Genomic DNA, 19,897 nt, shown 5'->3' on the forward strand with positions numbered 1-19,897 from the left:
TTGCCACCATTTCCGGCTAATTTTTGTATTATTAGTAGAGACAGGGTTTTACCATGTTGCCCAGGCCGGTCTCAAACTCCTGACCTCAAGTGATCCGCCTACCTCGCCCTTCCAAAGTGCTGGGATTACAGGCATAAGCCACTGAGCGTGGCCTAATTTTTTTGATTGTTTGTCGAGACAGGATCTCACTGTATTGCCCTGGCTGGTCTTGAACTCCTGTGCTCATATGATCCTCCTGCCTTGGCCTCCCAAAATGTTGGGATTACAGGCGTGAGCCACTGTGCCTGGCCAGAATCCTAAGTGTCAATCAATGACTTCTGAAACACACAAAGCTTTGTAACTCAAACCCATCCAGGCTTCTGTCACCCCAGAAGTCTTCTCATGATGTTTCCCAGTCAGGTAGGGAGCCCAGGCTGGTGTTGTCTTGTAGCTGTGGTTGTGGTTGTTTTGCCCACTCTCGAACTTCACGTGCGTGGGACTGTGTGACGTGTGCTCCAGGGTGGAAGGCTTCAGTCTTTCTGCGTACTGTTTTCACATTGAGTCATGTTGGTCGCGCCCCAGTACTTTGCTTATTTCATGACTGAAAGATGTTCCATGGATGTGTGGACTGTATCTCGTTGATCTCTTCTTCAGGTGATGGGCGTTTGGGCTGTTCCCACTGCTTGGCTGTTGTGTAGAGTGCTGTGATGAACATTTGTGTCTGGGTTTTTTGTTTTGTTTTATTTTGTTTTTTTCGAGACAGAGTCTCGCTCTGTCACCCAGGCTGGAGTGCAGTGGCATGATCTCGGCTTACTGCCAGCTCTGCCTCCCGGGTTCATGCCATTCTCCTGCCTTAGCTGTAGCTGGGACTACAGGTGCCTGCCACCTCGCCCGGCTAATTTTTTGGATTTCTTTTTAGTAGAGACGGGGTTTCACCATGTTAGCCAGGATGGTCTCGATCTCCTGACCTCGTGATCCGCCCGCCTCGGCCTCCCAAAGTGCTGGGATTACAGGCGTGAGCCACCGCATCTGGCCCTGTATCTGGGTTTTTGTATGGACTTAAGTTTTCAGTTTTCTTGGGCAGATACTGTCTTGTTGCTTGTATTGATTTGTTAGTTAAGCGTGTTATTTTAAGTAGCAGAGTTACATGAACCCACCAAAACAGAAATGTGGAAGTTGTTATAAGAAAATGGGGGTGACTGAGGAAACCCAAACATGGGAGTTTGGTGGGGTCCCTGGAGAGACGGAAGTGAGGTTATTGGCTTCTGTCTTTCCATCTCCACGAGCATCTCCCTGTGTGGCTTCTTCTTTCCATGCCCGCCTGTCCGCTTCTCCTAAGACTCTTCCCGACGTCTCCTTCCTTCTTCCTGCTGTCCGCACACTCGCCTCCTTCACCTGCAGAAGAATGAGGCTGCCGCCCCAGCATGTACACCCGACAGCACCCTTCAGAGCAGAGAGAGTCCGTCTCAGTCGGAATTCTGAGTTCGTGGGACTTTCATGGTGTCTGACATAGCCTTTGCTCAGTTGGACAACCTGTTAATTTTCTTGTTTCACAGATCAGGAAACTCTTTGTCATTGTTCTTTAACATTTAAAAATACTTTCCTTCAGATAATACTAAGCAGAATCCTAAAACCCCCACGGTTTGATTTTGTCCAGTAGCAGAGCTCTTCATTTTGATTTTGTTATTTTCATTGCTATTTACATGTTGTTGTCTTGCAGCGTCCAGACCAAAGCATTTACTGGTATTTATCAACCCGTTTGGAGGAAAAGGACAAGGCAAGCGGATATATGAAAGAAAAGTGGCACCACTGTTCACCTTAGCCTCCATCACCACTGACATCATCGGTAAGGTGCAAATTCTGTGTTAACTATGTAGGAGTAAGTTTGAAAAATGATTCAAGTATAGTCACTAGAAAAGTTTGTTTTTTCTAGACGGTGTCTCACTGTATTGCCCAGGCTGGAGTGCAGTGGAGCAGTCGTGGTCACTGTAACCTCAGCCTCCCTGGCTCAGACAATCCTCCTGCTTCAGCCTCCCACACCATGTGCCATCATGCCTGGCTAATTTTTGTATTTTTTGTACAGGCGGGGTTTTGCCATATTGCTCAGGCTGATCTCGAACCCCTGGGCTCAAGCGGTCTTACCCACCTCAGCCTCCCAAAGTGCTGGGATTATAGGCATGAGCCACTGTGCCCAGCCCAAGATTTTTATCCTGTAAGATTATTTTAAACAAAATAGAACTTTTTTTTTTTTACATACCACAATGGGAAGAATGCAAAATAAATAACTTAGTATTTTCCAGCCAAGTCTCAGCATAGAAGGCATCAAGAAAAACACTGAGAAGATAAAAGGGCAACAATTATAGTCAGAAAATTATCAAAAGAGGAGACACAAAGGATTAATAAGTCTTAGAAATAATCTCACCAATAAATGACATTCAGAATGCATAATACAGTACCACAGTGCAAGTGCTGGATGTGGAAAGGTGGGGAGAGACCGTGTTTTGTGAAATGATGTTAAAAAGTCACTTGGTAATGTGGGTTGAGAGCCTGAAAAATGAGGGCATTTTTGCCCAGTATTTTATGTTTTCTAAATCTCTCCTAGGACACAGTCAAGTTCACAGAGATGGATGCACGCAACAGCCCATTGCACTCTTTGTATTATAGCAAATCATTGGAAACAACTTACTCATTTTTATTTTTGTTTTTAGACGGAGTCTCACTCTGTTGCCCAGGCTGGACAGGCTGGAGTGCAGTGCCATGATCTCGGCTCACTGCAACCTCCACCTCCCAAGTTGAAGCAATTCTCGTGCCTCAGCTTCCCGAATAGCTGGGATTACAGGCATGTGCCACCACACCCGGCTAATTTTTTGCATTTTTAGTAGTGATGGGGTTTCACCGTGTTAGCCAGGATGGTCTCAATCTCCTGACCTCGTGATCCACCCGCCTCGGTCTCCCCAAGTGCTGGGATGACAGGCATGAGCCACCGCGCCTGGCAATGTAGCGTTTCTAAAGGGTCTTTACAAGGGATTTTTTTTTTCCTTTTTTTTTTTTTGAGATGGAGTCTCGCTGTGTCGCCCAGGCTGGAAAGCAGTGGCGTGGTCTCGGCTCACTGCAAGCTCTGCCTCCCAGGTTCATGCCGTTATCCTGCCTCAGCCTCTCGAGTAGCTGGGACTACAGGCGGCCGCCACCACACCCAGCTAATTTTTTTTGTATTTTTAGTAGAGACGGGGTTTCACCGTGTTAGCCAGGATGGTCTCGATCACCTGACCTCCTGATCCACCCGTCTCGACCTCGTGATCCGCCCGTCTCGGCCTCGCAAACTGCTGGGATGACAGGTGTGAGTCACCGTGCCCAGCCTACAAGGGATTTTTAATGATAACAAGGTGATTGGGATATACCAGGAAAACAAGGGTACAAAACTGTGTGTACAGTAGAATTTCAATAGAAGTTTACATCGGGTATAGAGACTACACTAACATCTTACTACATTTTGGTATAGAGTATAATTTTGAAAGTTGTAAAATAAGGAACTTGTGTAGTAAGGAAACTTGTATAATAAGGAAAAATTATAAAACAGATGTAATCTCTTTCAAAGAAATTATTATTTGCCAGCAATTAAATGCCAGGAATGCTGCATCTCATCCGGCAGACTGTGGCCCACGAGAGGGCCATGTTCACGTTCCCTGAGGTTAGTTTGATCCCGTCCCATAAGAGCCATGTAGGATTGAAGAAAGCATTTTATCTAGGAAACCCACCTGAAGGTGTTACAGGAACTCATTTTAAAAGAATGGATGATTTGCCTTTTACAAGAGGACTCCCAGATGTGAATATAAACTGCGTGACGTAATTTTTCCCCACAGTTACTGAACATGCTAATCAAGCCAAGGAGACTCTGTATGAGATTAACATAGATAAATACGACGGGTGAGTAAGCCGTCTTTCATCGGGATTGAGTCCATTGTTAATGAAAAAGGTTCCACCCACCTCTCTTAGTTTTGAGAGCTCCCTTTCCTAAATCTGCACCCCCCCCCCGCCCCCATCCCTCCGCCCACAACCAATTGTAAAAGTAAACATGCTCCTTACAGAAAGGCCAGAAAAAAAAGGCAGAAAAGTGCAGAGTCACACGCTCCTCCCTGGCTGGGCTGGGCGAGAATGGTTGTTTGCTGGTTCTGTTTCCGTTCAGTCTTTCACGAGACGTGCTTATGCGGCGCTGCGTAGACAGAGAAGCCAATCAACCAAGCACGTTATCAAGAAAGTTTAGATGCTGTCGTTTTTACAGTTTGGGATTCTTCTTTTCCCCAAAATTCCCAAACAGTTCCCAGAGGTACTATTTTTAATGCCCATATCATGGCCCATTATGTGGGCATGCCATATTTATTTAGCCTCTCACTTGTAGATGTTTAGGCTCTTTCCAATTTTTGCTCTTAGAATAGGATAGCGTTCTTGTACATAAATCTCTCTGCATACATCTACATTTTTAAAGGTAAATTCCTAGAAATGAAATTAGTCATAGGAGATTAACATTTTAAAATCTCTGCTGTGTACTGCCATATTGCTTTCGAAAGAGATTCTATTAACTTCATTCTTTTTTCTTTTTTGAGGCGGAGGTTTTCTCTTGTTGCCCAGGCTGGAGTGCAGTGGTGTGACCGCAGCTCACTGCAGCTTCTGCCTCCCAAGTTCAAAAGATTCTCCTGCCTCAACTTCCGGAGTAGCGGGGATTACAGGCGCCCACCACCATGCCCAGCTAATTTTTGTGTTTTTGGTAGAGACAGGATTTCGCCCTATTGGCCAGGCTGGTCTCAAACTCCTGACCTCAGGTGATCCACCCCACCTGCCTTGGCCTCCCAAAGTGCTGGGATTATAGGCACGAGCCACCGTGCCCGGCCAGCTTACATTCTGTCTTATAGTACATTATTTACTGTCTTTGTCAACATGTTTGGTATTATCAGTATAAAATTTCTCTGCTAATTTGACATGTGCAAGTCTCTAATCTTTTAAGGAATATGTTTATTGGCTAGCTGGCTTCTTGGAATTGATTTTTATGTCTTTGGCCCATTTTCTTTTGTTGGCCATAATTTTAGTCATTTGTTCTTTTATCCAACAAATAATAGGCATTTCATATTTACATTCATATTTTTGCAAATATTTTGGCTAGTTTTGAGACTGTCTTTTAATTTTGCTTATGGCATTAATTCTTGCCAGTAGAAGTTTTCGAATTCATGTACTCAAGTCTGTCCAGTTCTTTTGATGCTGTTCTTCACGCTTAAAATTGCACTCTTCCTCTTGAGTCGAGCTCTTCTCCTGCGGTTAATGGCCTTGTCATTGGTTGGCTTCTTGTTTTCTTCTCTCTGTTCCATCTGGAATCTGTGAGCAATGTGTTATCAATTGCAGCAAGTATTTATTGAAATCATTATTCATTCCACAAACATTATCGGGTGTCCGCCAGGTCCCAGCACTCTGCTGGTGCTAAGGTTAGAAAGGGAAATGAAAGGAGCCCCTGCCCCCAGGTGTTGACAGGGATACCCCTTTGCCCCCCTCCTAATACGGGAGTGTTCTGTTCATGAGCTCCAGGAAGCAGGCGGCTCCGCCACGCACGTCTCCCCAACTCCACCCGACAGCAGCTCCTCCACGCACCTCCCCCACCCGCTCTACCCAATGGCGGCTCCTCCACGCACTTCCCCTGGACCAACTCCACCCGACATCAGCTCCTCCAAGCACGTCCCCCCACCCACTCCACCCAACGGCAGCTACTCCACGCACCTCCCGCCAACTCCACCCGACAGCAGCTCCTCCATGCACCTCCCCCCCACCAACTCCACCCGACAGCAGCTCCCCCCAGCGCGCCCCCCCACCCACTCCACCCGACGGCAGCTCCTCCACGCACCTCCCGCCAACTCCACCCGACAGCAGCTCCTCCACGCACCTCCCCCACACCCATTCCACCCGACAGCAGCTCCTCCACGCACCTCCCCCACACCCATTCCACCCGACGGCAGCTCCTCCACGCACTTCCCTCTCACCAACTCCACCCGACGGCAGCTTGGCAGGAAGACAGTCTTTACTCTTCAGCAGGGATGGGGCTGGTACCTTATTGCACCCACCCTAGCCAAGGGATCAGCCAGTCATGCCGTGGGCCTCGCCTCCTGAGGGCACGCCTCCTCCCCAAACCCAGGGACATGCCCTGCAGGAGGCCGGGAGGCCTGGCCGGTGAGGGCTGCTCTTCCTGCGGCTGAGCTGCCTGTCTGAGTGATCCGTGAACGCACAGGGGCTACACTGCACGTTCAAGGATGCCCTGTCCTCGAAACCACAGCCCCACTGGGAAGGCGACCCCAGCACAAGGTGTAGGCTACGGGGAAGGGCGAAGAGCCTTCCCACGGGAGCCGGGCCCGAAGCAGGTGGCCTGTGTGGTGGGTGGTGGGCAGAGATCCCAGCCCTAGAAACTGGGCACGCCTGCACAGCCAGACCCACTGGGGAATGGGCAGGCGCCTTGATGCTGTCATGTTTGAGGGAGGACTCTCAGGCTGCACCCCCAGTCGACTCAACGCCATTCCTCTACGGGCAGCGCTTCCACATGCAGCCCTCTCTTCCCAGGTGATGGGAGCTCTTGGGTTGCTGTAGGCTACGGAGATGTCCAGGAAACCTGAGCTCTGTTCTCTGCCTTCCCTCTGGGCTGCAGTGACATGTCTGTCTCCATGCCTGCACCTCTCATTCTGCTGCCTCAGTGTTAGTTCCCTGTGGGTCACCCCCAGCATAGGACATCATGCCCTAAGACCAACCCATCTTTACTCCCTTCAGCACTGCCCCCTTTCTCCGTCTCCTCTCCTTAGGTTGTCTCATGACCCATTTTGTCCAGCATTTATTCCGTCCCCTCTGCTCTTGCCTTGGGTCCTCAAGACCACCCACACGGCTGGTGATTTGCTGCCTGAGCTAGAGTCGTGCTCTCGGCTGAGATTTCTGACGGGACACAGCAAGGCTGCACAGCGGGCTCAGCAAAGGAGAAACGTGTCCGTGCAGGTTGCTGTGCCTCTCCCGCAGTGCGAGTCGCCTGGAGTGCACCCTCTCTGCTCCCACAAATGCAGCAGCACAGGCCTGCGGTTCCTGCCCCGCAAACTTGAGTCCTGAGACCCAGAGTGTAGTGTTTTCGATGCGGTACAGGCATTCTCTGCCTGGCAACCTGAATTGCAGACTCACAGAAGGAAAGCCAGTATTTGCCATAAATCTTGTTATTTGTACACGTGGTCTAGGCCAACCGGTACGGAGGCATGACCTTATCACTTAGGGACATTTCAGGAGCCACAGTCCCAGACACCTGCCAAGGGCCAGGCGCGCAGGCTGCCCCTCCTGAAGCTGGATGCCTCAGGCCTGCTGTGCTCAGAGGACCGCACCTGCAGGAGCCCTGACCAGCTGTGTTCCTCCTGCAGCATTGTCTCTGTCGGCGGAGATGGCATGTTCAGCGAGGTGCTGCACGGTCTGATTGGGAGGACACAGAGGAGCGCCGGGGTCGACCAGAACCACCCCCGGGCCGTGCTGGTCCCCAGCAGCCTCCGGATCGGAATCATTCCCGCGGGTACGGAGCCGGCCTGGTGTTCTCTGTTCTCTTCATTCCCATCCTTAGGAATTGTTCTGCACAAGCAGCCACCTCGGACACTTAATAACCCAATTATACTCAGTTTAGTGCGTACAGATTTCCTACCATTAGGGCCACTCTTGGGGCGACATCGTTGAGAGTATGACCCCAGTGAAGCAGACACTTGTGGAAAGTTGCCTGACTCCCCCGAAGGCTGCTTCTCGCAAGGCAGGAGAATCCTGCCGCCGGGGGCGCATCCTGGAGTGGGGAAGCCCCTGGTGCCCAGAGCAGGTAGGTAGGTCGGCAGGGGTGCGTTCTGGAAGAAGTGACTTCTGGACCTGAAGGAACTGGGAGTTTGGGTGGGTGTGGGCAGAAGGAGTCAGGCTGGGGAGTTGAGAGGAGACTGAGCAGGAAAGGTGGGGGCGGAACCAAGGGCAGGTCCTGGTTAAGCCTGGGAGCAGCTGGGCTGTGTCCTGAAGTGCTGGTTTGGCTTGGTCCATTCCACATCCTTCTGGGAAGCACATCCTTCTGTGATTGTTCTTTGAAAAATCATGGTGTTAAGCTGAGTCAAGGTGAGGGCCTGAGTGTGGTGAGTTGCAGGCTTTGTGAATGACCTGCCAGGGGACGAGGTGCCTCTGTCCTCTCTGGCCTTGTGTCTGGCCCCGAGGGTGATGGCACAGTGCATACTTTCACTCTGGTCACTGCTCTGGGACATGAGCATCACAGTCATTCCCATTTTATGAATGAAAACAGGAGGCACTGGGGGTGAGGTCACAAGGTCACCAGATGGGAGCCAGAGTTGGAGGCTTAGAGCCCACTTTGCTGCAAAGCAAGGGAAAGGCCAGCCCTCACGAGGGACAGAGTCCCCGAGCCACCTTCTCTGTGCGTGCTGTTCTCAACTCTAACCTGCCTCCGACAGGTGACATTGTGGGCCAGTGTTTACTTGAAGGAGTCGTCCTTTAAACTTAAGCCGTTACTCCTTAATGACAGAGCTTGTGAATAACGGTGTGAGGCAAAGTGTTGCCCATAGATGGTGACATTGTGGATGTTTTCAATATCAAGATTCATTTTTAGGGGGATTTGTGTTAGCATAATATCTCATGAATTACTAATAATTGTTAGCAACAAGTTGACGAAGGTCACGGTTTTAAGCATATAGGAAAGGGATGATCGTCTGGTGAGGACCCCTTCCCTTTGGCTATTGGGGAAGGTGGGATGCGGTTATTTATAGAGAAGAATTTTTCGTAATATCGCCTGATGAGTTTTAGAAGAATGCCGCTCGCCTGAGAAGAGTCCTGTCTGATAAGAACAGCCCGGCTCCTGGCTGGGAGACACGAAGGGGAGAAATCGTTCTTTAGAAGTAGCTCAATACATACATAGGAGGCTGAGGCAGGAGACTCGCTTGAACCCGAGAGGCGGAGGTTGCCATGAGCCGAGATCGTGCCACTGCACTCCAGCCTGGGTGACAGAGCGAGACTCCGTCTCAAAAAAAAGAAATAGCTCAATAGAGAAAAAGCTCTCAGCACCCCCTTCTCGTAACAAGTCTCTCAGTTAAACCAAAGCATTGTAGAAATGTGCCGCTGGGTCTCGGCGGAGCCTCTGCTGGATTTCTTCGCATCCTTCTCAGGCCTCGTGTGTGCCACCGACCTCTCGGTTCCTGCCAGGCAGTGAGGAGTGGGGAGAGCAGAAGAGCTGGCCAGAGCGGATGGCTCAGGAGGGCCCCTGGGCCCTGGCTGATGTCTGTCTTCCCCGAAGGTGGGGCGCTGGCTTTCAGTGGTGTGTCCTCAGTGGGGCACCCAGCCCTGGCACCGAGAGGCTCTCTTAGATGTCTGTTGAAAGACTGAGCACAGCTGTGTCAGGTCGAGCTCTATGTTCACACACATGCTCCAGGCTCCCGGGCCCTGAAGGTGCAGAGATCACGGCTTGTCTTTTTGTTTGAGACTGGGTCTCACTCTGTCACCTAGTTTGGAGTGTACTGGCATGATCGTGGCTCACTGCAGCCTAGACTGCCCCAGGCTCAAGTGATCCTCTTGCCTCAGCCTCCCAAGTAGCTAGGACCACAGGCGTGCACCACCACACTTGGCTCATTTTTTTTTTCACATTTTTGTAGAGATGGGGTTTTGCCACGTTGCCCAGGCTGGTCTCAAACTCCTGGACTCAAATGATCCACCAGCCTCTGCCTCCCAAAGTGCTGGGATTACAGGCGTGCACCACCATGCCTGGCCAGTCACCACTTGTCTTGCTGGCTGGCGCCGGTTCAAGTGGCCTTCCAGTTCTTCGTGTTTGTTTGTTTGTGTGTTTGTTTGAATCAGTCTCACCCTGTCGTCCAGGCTGGAGTGCAGTGGTGCTATCTCGGCTCACTGCAACCTCTGCCTCCTGGGCTTAAGCGAGTCTCCTGCCTCAGCCTCCTGAGTAGCTGAGACTACAAGTGTGTACCACCATGCCTGGCTAATTTTGTATTTTTAGTAGAGACAGGGTTTTGCTATATTGGCCAGGGTGGTCTCAAACTCCTGACGTCAAATGATCTGCCTGCTGTGGCCTCCCAAGGTGCTGGGATTACAGTCATGAGCCACCGCACCCAGCCCGTTCCGATTCTTTGAATGACCCAGACAACCAAAGTTGTCGGCCTTGCACTGTGTCTCCCTAAGGCCACGCGTGCCTGAGTGAGATCAAGGCTCCGTCTCCTGCCATCTTCACCCCAGGCCCTCACTCCATCCTTCTTTCCGTACTCTCTCTGCATCTTCCACACTTCTTCACCCCAGGCCCTCCCATCCTTCTTTCCGTACTCTCTCTGCATCTTCCACACTCATGAAGGACCCTGACCCCTTCACATGTGTGGCTCTCAGAGGCTCCAGGTCATCATTTCCTTGTGGACATCCCTTGACGTGGAGTCTCTGGGCCCACTTAATTCTCCCATGAAGGCCACCCACGGGGCTGGGAGGGGGAGTTTTCCTGAGCCTGGCGCAGCCTGGAGGTTTGTCTGTGGTTTAACTTTTATCCCATCTGATAGGCTGAGTATGCTGCCTTATTCACTATCTTTATTTACTCTGTTTATTTGTATTTCTTTCATTATGCATGAGGCCACACTGTTTTCACAGATCCTCTTGCTGTTTGCATTGTGTGCTTTTGTAAACTTCCTTTCCCTTGCTTGCTTCCATGCGGAAGCAAGAGGGCATTGTCACTTTTTTTTTTTTTTTTTTTTTTGAGATAGAGTCTTGCTCTTTTACCCAGGCTGAAGTGCAGTGGCATGATCTCAGCTCACTGCAACCTCCGCCTCCCAGGTTCAAGCAATTCTCCTGCCTCAGCCTCCCCAGTAGCTGCGATTACAGGCGCCTGCCATTGTGCCCGGCTAATTTTTATATTTTTAGTAGAGACAGGGTTTCACCATGTTGGCCAGGCTAGTCTTGAACTCCTGACCTCGTGATCTGCCCACCTCGGCCTCCCAAAGTGCTGGGATTACATGGCGTGAGCCACCATGCCCGGCCTGTCACTTTCTAATTGTCCGTAACATTGTTTATATGTTATTTGCCCTTCATTGGTTTTTGTGTCTTACAATTCTTTTCCAAATTAGGTTTTGGTCTTTTAACTTTGTATGTGGTGCACTCTGGATTCCATGAATTCTGTTTTTCTGCATTCTCATCTATGCTGTATGGTTCTTACCTTGTTTGCAAGAAACCTGTCTTTTGTCACCATTTGCCAGTGGCAGCACTAAGCCCTAAAACCTTCAGCTCTTAAAATCCAAAACAACCTCAGGAGCTGAGACCTGCGGCTCCGGAGTGCTCGTGGGGATGCAGGCTGCACTTCGCCATGGTCAGGGTGGAGGTACTGCTGTGTGCCCTGCCCTGTGGTCAGGGTGGGGGTACTGCTGTGTGCCCTGCCCTCCTCTAGACCTTGGCTGTGGCCTCTGCCCCAGGAGAGGATGGCAGGCACCCCACCAAATGTGGGCATAAAAGCCTTTCCCAGGGTGGGTGCACAGTGTAGCAAACGCCACTAGGGGGAGGGTTCGGGGGTAGGGTCTCTTTGTGGCCCCTTTCCATGGGTGTCCAGGAGGCCTTTCTGAGAGGTGACAGGTGAGGGGCCTAGGCCTGGAGTCAGCTGGTGCAGAGGGCAGCAGGTGGGGGGAGCTGGGGGTGTTCGGGACAAGGAAGCCAGTGTGGCTGGGGTTGGGGAGGGAGGGGCCCGGCAGGGCCCTAGGGAGATGCCGAGTTCCATTCTGCCATGCAGCAGGAGGTCTTTGAGGCGGTGGTTCCGCAGCGGGTGGCGTCTGACTCTGCTCTGATACCGCTCTCTGCATTTGGTCCTAAGAGCACGTGGGCCCCGGTGAGAATGCTGGTGGCTTGGATGGTAGAGGGGGTCTGAATCTCCGGGGTGTAGCTGGTGGGGGGCTGTGTGGAGTCTCTGAGCCACAGCATTGCCTTGAGTGGAGGAGTAAGGGTGAGGGAGGCACCCAAGGGTGGCCCTGTAACGGTCGCCATGGCAACCCGAGGACTAGCCTGGGGGCACAAGAGTCGTGAGTGAGACCTGACAGCCACAGACCCTATGGGGGAGGCCGTCTGGACATGCACGGCCAGTGGTGGCAGCAGGTACCTGAACTCACTTATGTTCCAGGGTTCCAGCCCCTAGAAGGTGCAGAGGTCACTGCTTGTCTTGCTGGCTGGGGGCAGGAGGGGCAGGTGGGGGTTGGGGTCCTGGGATCCCAGGTGTTGAGCTGCTTCCAGGACAGATGTCACTGGAGCATCTGAAGGGCATGGCTCCAGCTGCTTTGCGACCTGATCTAGCATGTTCTATCTTCCAAGTCTCTTCCACATACGTATTCATATAGGTGCATTAGCACATCTGTAGGAAGAAGAGACCGCCATTCATTCGGTCCTGTTAGCCTGTGACTGCATCTGCTGCTCGTAACTTCAGCCAGCATTGCCCGCTAATGACCTGAGGCACAGAGAGGCTCAAGGAGATGACGCGTGTGTGCTGGGAGCAACCTCCCTGGAGCCCGGTCTTTCCCGTGTGAATGGGAGCGTGTGGTTGGTCGTTACTGGGGTGGCAGCAGTGCTGGCCGGGTGGATGAGGAACTGCTGTACTCAGCTGTGTGGGGAATGCTCAGGGCCAGCATAGCCACTCCCACAGGTGTGGGTGATGATTGTGGATGCAGATCATTCTTTTGAGCTTGGTCCTTTGAGGGAAGGCCGTGTGATCAGCTGGGGCAGCTGCAACTTGCCTTTCATCTGAGCCGGTGAAGCCCAGGATAAAAATACGCGTAAACTGCAGCCGGCCCTGTCCACAGCGAATGTCAGACTGAAGCAGGGACCCGAGCTGCCTGTCCTAGTATTAAGATCTCAAGTGATGGCCGTATGTGACCTTCGCCGCATCCAGCCGCTTCAAAAGTTTACGAGGGCCAGGTGCGGTGGGTGGCTCACACCTGTAATCCCAGCACTTTGGGAGGCCAAGGCGGGCAGATCACAAGGTCAGGAGTTTGAGACCAGCCAGCATGGTGAAACCCCGTCTCTACTAAGAATACAAAAATTATCTGGGTGTGGTGGCGCATGCCTGTAATCCCAGCTCCTCAGGAGGCTGAGGCAGGACAATTGCTTGAACCTGGGAGGCGGAGGTTGCAGTGAGTTGAGATCACACCACTGCACTCCAGCCTGGGCTACAGAGCAGTATCTGTCTCGAAAAAAAAAAAAGTTAAGTAATCTTAAACGCTCATTGGCACTTTGTTTGTTTGTTTACTTTTGCCCTTTTTTTTTTTAATTTTTTTGAGACGAAGTCTCACTCTGTCGCCCAGGCTAGAGTGCAGTGGTGTGATCTTGACTCACTGCAGCCTTTGCCTCCCAAGATCAAAATGATTCTCTCCTGCTTCAGCCTCCCGAGGAGCTGGGATTACAGATGCATGCTACCACTCCTGGCTAATTTTTGTATTTTTAGTAGAGTCAGAGTTTCACCATGTTGGCCAGGCTGGTCTCGATCTCCTGACCTCAAGTCATCCACCCACCTCGGCCTCTCAGAGTGCTGGGATTACAGGCGTGAGCCACTGCCCAACCCAATCTCGATATTCTTGAGGAATCAACGCTAGTATTTTCCACATTCATTTTGTAGGTAAATTCTATTTATTCATTAGTGTTGACTCTAGGGCCATGGAAGGAAAGGAGTGAGGTACCACTCACTGAATTGGGAGGCGATTACAATTCTCAGTTATTCTGATGATATTCAAGACCTTCTTTTTCCCTTTACAGGGTCAACAGACTGCGTGTGTTACTCCACGGTGGGCACCAGTGACGCAGAAACCTCAGCATTGCACATTGTTGTTGGTAAGCCCCTCCTCTGCACGTGCGCACGGTGGCAGCCGGGCCTCCTGTGCCCCAGGCCTGTCCCCGTCGCGCGTTCCAGCCGCTGCCGTCCTGTCCTGGAACGTGGGTCATGCTGTGTCCCCCCTGCTCTGCTCGCTGCCCTGTGATCCCACTCAGCACCCAGCTCTGAGGCCATCTTGTCAGGACGGCCATCCTGGGGGCAGGCCCAGTGTGGGCCGAGTTCTTTCCCACAGAATCCACCGCATGTGCGATGCCCTCACTCAGCTCACCTGACTCTTGCTCAGTTCCTCTTCCAGAGGCTGCTGCCCCGAGGCTGGGAAGCCGCCCACATCCTGCGGTGGTGCCCATGGCAGTGGGCGTGGGCAGCTGTGCCTGGGCTGCCGGATGTGGAACGCATGCCTTTGTGAGGCCTGGAGGCTTCAGTCCAGGACGCAGAGCCCTGGTCAGGAAGAGCAAAAGGGGCTTCCCATGGCACTCAGCACGGTGGGCTCTGGCAGGACAGATCTTTAGTGCCATCGCCTGTTCCTCATCCCAGTAGACAGGTCACAGAAATTGTGTATTTTAAAATAGCCAGTTAGAATTTTTTTTTTTTTGGTGAGACAGAGTTTCCCAGTTGTTGCCCAGGCTGGAGTGCAATGGCGCTATCTTGGCTCACTGCAACTTCCGCTTCCCAGGTTCAAGCAATTCTCCTGCGTCAGCCTCTCGAGTAGCTGGGATTACAGGCTCCCACCATCACATTCAGCTCATTTTGTACTTTTGGTAGGGATGGGGTTTCGTCATATTGGTCAGGCTGGTCTCGAACTCCTGACCTCAGGTGATCCACCTGCCTCGGCCTTCCAAAGTGCTGGGATTACAGGCGTGAGGCACAGCGCCCAGTCAGAATTTTTTTTTCTTTGAGACAGGGTCTTACTCTGTCACCCAGGCTGGAGTACAGTGGCATGATTTTGACTCACTGCAGCCTCGACCTCCAGAACTCAAACGATCCTCCCACCTCAGTCTCCTAAGTAGCTGGGGTTACAGAAGTGCATCACTACACCTGGCCAATTTTTGTGGTTTTTTGTAGAGATGGGTTCTCCCTGTGTCTCAAACTCCTGGGCTCAAGTGATCCTCTCACCTTGGCCTCCCAAAGTGCTGGGATTATAGGCATGAGTCACTGTGCCCGGCCTACTTCTGATTTTACGTTTTATTTTATTTTATTCTATTTTACTTTATTTTATTTTGAGACAGAGTTTCGCTCTTGTTGCCTAGGCTAGAGTGCAGTGGCGTGATCTTGGCTCACTGCAACCTCTACCTCCTGGGTTCAAGCGATTCTCCTGCCTCAGCCTCCCAAGTAGCTGGGATTACAGGTGCCTGCCACCACGCCCAGCTCATTTTGTATTTTTAGTAGAGATGGGGTTTCACCATGTTGGCCAGGCTGGTCTCGAACTCCTGACCTCAGGTGATCCACCCACCTCAGCCTCCCAAGGTGCTGGGATTACAGGCGTGAGCCACCGCACCTGACCTATTTTATTTATTTTTTGACACAGAGTCTCACTCTGTGGCCCAGGCTGGAGTACAGTGGCGTGATCTCGGCTCGCTGCAACCTCTGCCTCCCACGTTCAAGTGATTCTCCTGCCTCAGCCTCCCCACTAGCTGAGATTACAGGCATATGCCACCATGCCTGGCTAATTTATGTATTTTTAGTAGAGACAAGGTTTCACCATTTTGGCCAGGCTGGTCTGGAATTCCTGACCTCAGGTGATCTGCCCGCCTCAGCCTCCCCGAGTGCTGGGATTACAGGTGTGAACCACTGCGCTTGGCTTGATTTTGTGTTTTAAAATGCCATGTGCTTTTTCTTCATTCTCAAACCACCATCCTTTCAGTTAATGACATTTCATGAGCCCATGGATATGCTCTTGTTCAGTCCCCACAGGACAGCTCCCCAAGCCTGTTTTAGAAATTTGAGTGAAGTTCAGCCATTTGAATAAAAAATATGGCATCCAATACCCCAGGAGAGAGAATCCTTGTATTGAATGCCTTGTGTTTGTTTTCACACTTTTTAAATGTAACTCCCGTGTTTGCAAAGTGCTGTTGAAGGGGATGGAGTGGATGGGGCGGGGCCAGAGCGGGCTGTCTTCCCTCATGGCTGTTCTCTCCCACAGGGGACTCACTGGCCATGGACGTGTCCTCCGTCCACCACAACAGCACACTCCTCCGCTACTCCGTGTCCCTGCTGGGCTACGGTTTCTACGGGGACATCATCAAGGACAGTGAGAAGAAACGATGGTTGGGTCTTGCCAGATACGACTTTTCAGGTAACTCAGAATCATGCAGACTCGCCCCCCACTGGTCGTGCCTCTGCTGCCTTCACAGACGTTACCTGACGGAATCCACGAAGCAACGTCAGAGGTGGGCCCCCGCCTGCTTGCAGACGGGAAGCTAAGGGCCTCATGAAATGTGCCGTGGCCAGAACGTGGCGGGGTCTGGACTGGAACCTGGATTGCTCTGAACCAGATCCTGCCCCCTGGACCCAGGCGTAAGCCACAGAATAGACACCATGACAGATGAAGTTCACTCCAGAGCCCCAGATGCTGGAACCCCGAGACGCCAGGCCACCAGCCTCTCACATCTGGTAGGCAGGTGACAGAGGCCCCCCCACACAGGTCAAGTGGAAGTGTTAACTGGAAAAAAATAGTTTTTTAAAATATATTTAAAAAAATTTTTTTGAGACACGGCTTCCCTCTGTCACTCAGGCTGGAGTGCAGTGGCACGATCACGCTTCACTGCAGCCTTAATCTCCCAGGCTCAAGCGATTCTCCCACCTCAGACTCCCGACTAATTGGGACTACAGGCACACGCCACCTTGACCAGCTGATTTTTTTTTTTTTTTTGTATATTTTTGTAGAGACAGGGTTTTGCCCTGTTGCCCAGGCTGGTCTCAAACTCCTGAGCTCAAGCAATCTGCCCACCTCGGCCTCCCAAAGTGCTGGGATTATAACCGTGAGCCACCACGCCCGACCTGGAAAACAATAGTTTTATAATCACTCTGAGCTTATTAGTCAAAGTGGCAAGAGCTTTGTGCAGAAATTCAGCCTGGGATATCTGTGCGGAAGCTTGTCTGTAACTTCAGGCGCAAGTATCCTTCACTTCATTCAATGAGGTCTCGTGGTTTTGTTGGAGTTACACCGTAGCTAGCCGTGTAAGTGAAATACACTCACTCAGCACGTATTTATTGAGCCTCTGCTTTATGCTGGGCCTGGTTTTTGATGCAGGGACGTGTCCATGAAAAAAACAGGCAAGATTCTGCCTTCCTACGGCTAGGCCGCGGCGGGCACAGAGAAGGACGAGTGTGAGCGAATGCCACACCGTGCTCCCCGAAGCCCAAAAGCTTTCATTCTGCACAGTGCTCTTCTCGCCCCAGCAGGTCCTCCTGCATCACCGAGAAAACAGGCACAGAGAGGTTGCCCTTATCCTGCCTCACTCTTCCTTGAGCCCAGGGGTCCTCAGACTGTGGTGGGCACCAGCATCCTCTGGAGGGCTTGGAAGAACCCAGAGCATCCAACATGGCAGGTCCGGGTGGGCCTCGGAACACACAGGTCCCCCAGGCTCCCGGGGCTGTGCTGGGGCCTCGGGCCAGATGGTGGTAACCTGTTGCCCAACCACAGAGCTTAGAATGAACCAGAAATGAAGGCTGGTTCGAGCTCAGACACAAGAGTTGCAGTCTGCACACGTCAGGCAGTGGGTGCAACATCAGCAGCTTTTAAATGCTGGAAAAGGAGAACTTTAAAAATACATAGAATTAGCCAGGGGCAGTGGCTCACGCCTGTAATCCCAGCACTTTGGGAGGTCGAGGCAGGTGGATCACCTAAGGTCAGGAGTTCAAGACCAGCCTGGCCAACATGGTGAAAGCTTGTCTCTACTAAAAATACAAAACAAGCCAGGCATGGTGGTGGCGCCTATAGTCCCAGCTCCTCAGGGGGCTGAGGCAGGAGAATCGCTTGAACCTGGGAGGCAGAGGCTGCAGTGAGCCGAGATCATGCCACTACACAGAGCGAGACTCTGTCTCAGAAAAAAGAAAAGTAGAATTTTAGCCTGGGCGACATAGGGAGACCCCATCTCGACAGAAATTAAAAACAAAATTAGCCAGGCACCCCAGTTACTCAGGATGCTGAGGCAGGAGGAGCCCTTGAGCACAGATGGTAGAGGCCGCAGTGAGCAGAGATTGGGCCACTGCACTCCAGCTGGGGCGACAGAGCCAGACCCAGTCTCAAAAGAAAAGAAAAAAAGAAAAGAGAAAAGAAGATGTAGACCGTGCGGTTTGCCATTCTCGCTGCCCAGTTGACTTTCCCAGCTCTTTACAGTTCGCTTTCAGATACATCTGTATCAAATTAAATCGAGCAATTCCTAATACTGAAATCTTAACCCTTTTCATATGAGAGAAAGAAATAGTAATTTGGCAAACTTTACGAAGCTTAAAAAGATCTGACGAAATTAAAAAACTAGTGTGGCTTGAAAATTAAAACCTAAGAAATGGAAAAGTTAGGTATTTATCTAAGGCTTATTAAGAAAGGTAATACCGGCCGGGCGCGGTGGCTCAAGCCTGTAATCCCAGCACTTTGGGAGGCCGAGACGGGCGGATCACGAGGTCACAAGATCAAGACCATCCTGGCTAACACGGTGAAACCCCGTCTCTACTAAAAAATACAAAAAACTAGCCGGGCGAGGTGCGGGCGCCTGTAGTCCCAGCTACTCGGGAGGCTGAGGCAGGAGAATGGCGTGAACCCGGGAGGCGGAGCTTGCAGTGAGCTGAGATCCGGCCACTGCACTCCAGCCTGGGCGACAGAGCGAGACTCCGTCTCAAAAAAAAAAAAAAAAGAAAGGTAATACCGAGAAAATGAGAGAAGCTGTGAGGATTTTAGGAAGCAGTTTGGGTTGTGCCATTCGCCCAACTGCCCTTTGTTGAGCCCAGTGTGGCTCTGCCCAGCAAGGCCCCTGGGACGCCCCCTCCCTGTCCCTGCCTGCTGGGGTGGGGTGGCAGGCAGCCCCCTGCATGCCTGGCCCTCCCTTGGCCCTCAGCCCATCACCGCAGACAGTGGCTGCAGCTCTGTCCCTCCCACCAGGATGAGAGCCCCAAGGCAGGAGATGCCTCCTGGGTCTCGGGATCCCCATCCTGGCCACAGGGCCTGAGATGCTTTCAAGAAGGTGGGTTTGGGTTCAGTGGCTGTGAGGCGGAAAGCGTCCGGCTATTCTGGGGCAGTACAGAGGGCACTGAAGGAGAATGAGCCTGTGGAAATGACATACTCTGTTAAGCCAAGTGGAGTTTTAGGTGCCGGTAGGACATCTGGGGACCCATCTAGGGGCAGACAGAACCTGGGACGTCAGAAGCCAGTGAGGCGTCACCCTGGAGGCTGCATCTGGGTGATGAGGCCGCTGCCCCCCAGCGCCCTGCACTTGAGCGGGGAGCTGGCTTGGAAGGTTGCTGACTGGTGGGTCGGCCTCCTCCCAGGGCCGTGTACACGATGTCCTCGTGGGACTCCCATGGGAGGAGCAGGGAGAGAGGCCAGAGCCACCATGCAGGGAGGCGGAGCTGCAGCCTGGAAGGGCCCGCCTACTGAGTGCATTCCAGGCACCTGGCCCATGCCAGGTCCAAGACCCACAGGCAGGGCTGTCCTGGGGACAGTTGGGAGCTGAGTTTCAGGCACACAGATGTCCTGGGAGCCAGACCGCTCTTGCCGGCAGCTTCCCCCACCCTGGGCGGTGCACACTGGCTGTGGGCTTGCTGTCTGCAGGCGGGGATGTGTGGGGAGGATGGAGGCCTCTGTATGTTGGGGTAAGGTTGGGGGTGGGCTCCCTGCAGGCTGTCACTGCCACCCCAGATGTCATACAGGGCAGCACCAGCCCCAGCATCAGACAGGGAGGAATGATGTCGCCCTGAGACACTCAGGACACGGCCAGGTTCCTGGTGTGGCCTACGGCACCCCAGGGCCCCCCTCCCGCCTCCTGCCCAGTCCCTGCTATCCTGCTTGGTGGTGTTTCCCAGACAGCCCTGGGTGCCAGGCTGCAGGCA

General features: G+C 52.2%; 1 protein-coding gene and 1 long non-coding RNA gene across 2 annotated transcripts in view; one reads left to right on the top strand and one right to left on the bottom strand.

Annotated features, from left to right (window-relative positions):
• CERK (ceramide kinase) overlaps positions 1-19,897 on the top strand; it is a 54,782-nt gene that overhangs the window by 23,767 nt on the left and 11,118 nt on the right. The window contains exons 4-8 of the mRNA XM_009217523.4: positions 1,700-1,825; positions 3,840-3,903; positions 7,401-7,546; positions 13,777-13,851; positions 15,993-16,145. Of these exons, the coding sequence (XP_009215787.4) occupies positions 1,700-1,825; positions 3,840-3,903; positions 7,401-7,546; positions 13,777-13,851; positions 15,993-16,145 (564 nt within the window). The remainder of the gene's footprint in view (positions 1-1,699; positions 1,826-3,839; positions 3,904-7,400; positions 7,547-13,776; positions 13,852-15,992; positions 16,146-19,897) is intronic.
• LOC116270720 lies at positions 5,317-5,652 on the bottom strand. Its single transcript, XR_004178881.1, has 2 exons — positions 5,575-5,652; positions 5,317-5,343 (listed from the first exon to the last, which is right to left on the bottom strand). It is a non-coding gene; the product is annotated as an uncharacterized LOC116270720 (long non-coding RNA).

The sequence above is a fragment of the Papio anubis genome, chromosome 16 (assembly GCF_008728515.1).
Source record: "Papio anubis isolate 15944 chromosome 16, Panubis1.0, whole genome shotgun sequence".
Taxonomy (NCBI): domain Eukaryota; kingdom Metazoa; phylum Chordata; class Mammalia; order Primates; family Cercopithecidae; genus Papio; species Papio anubis.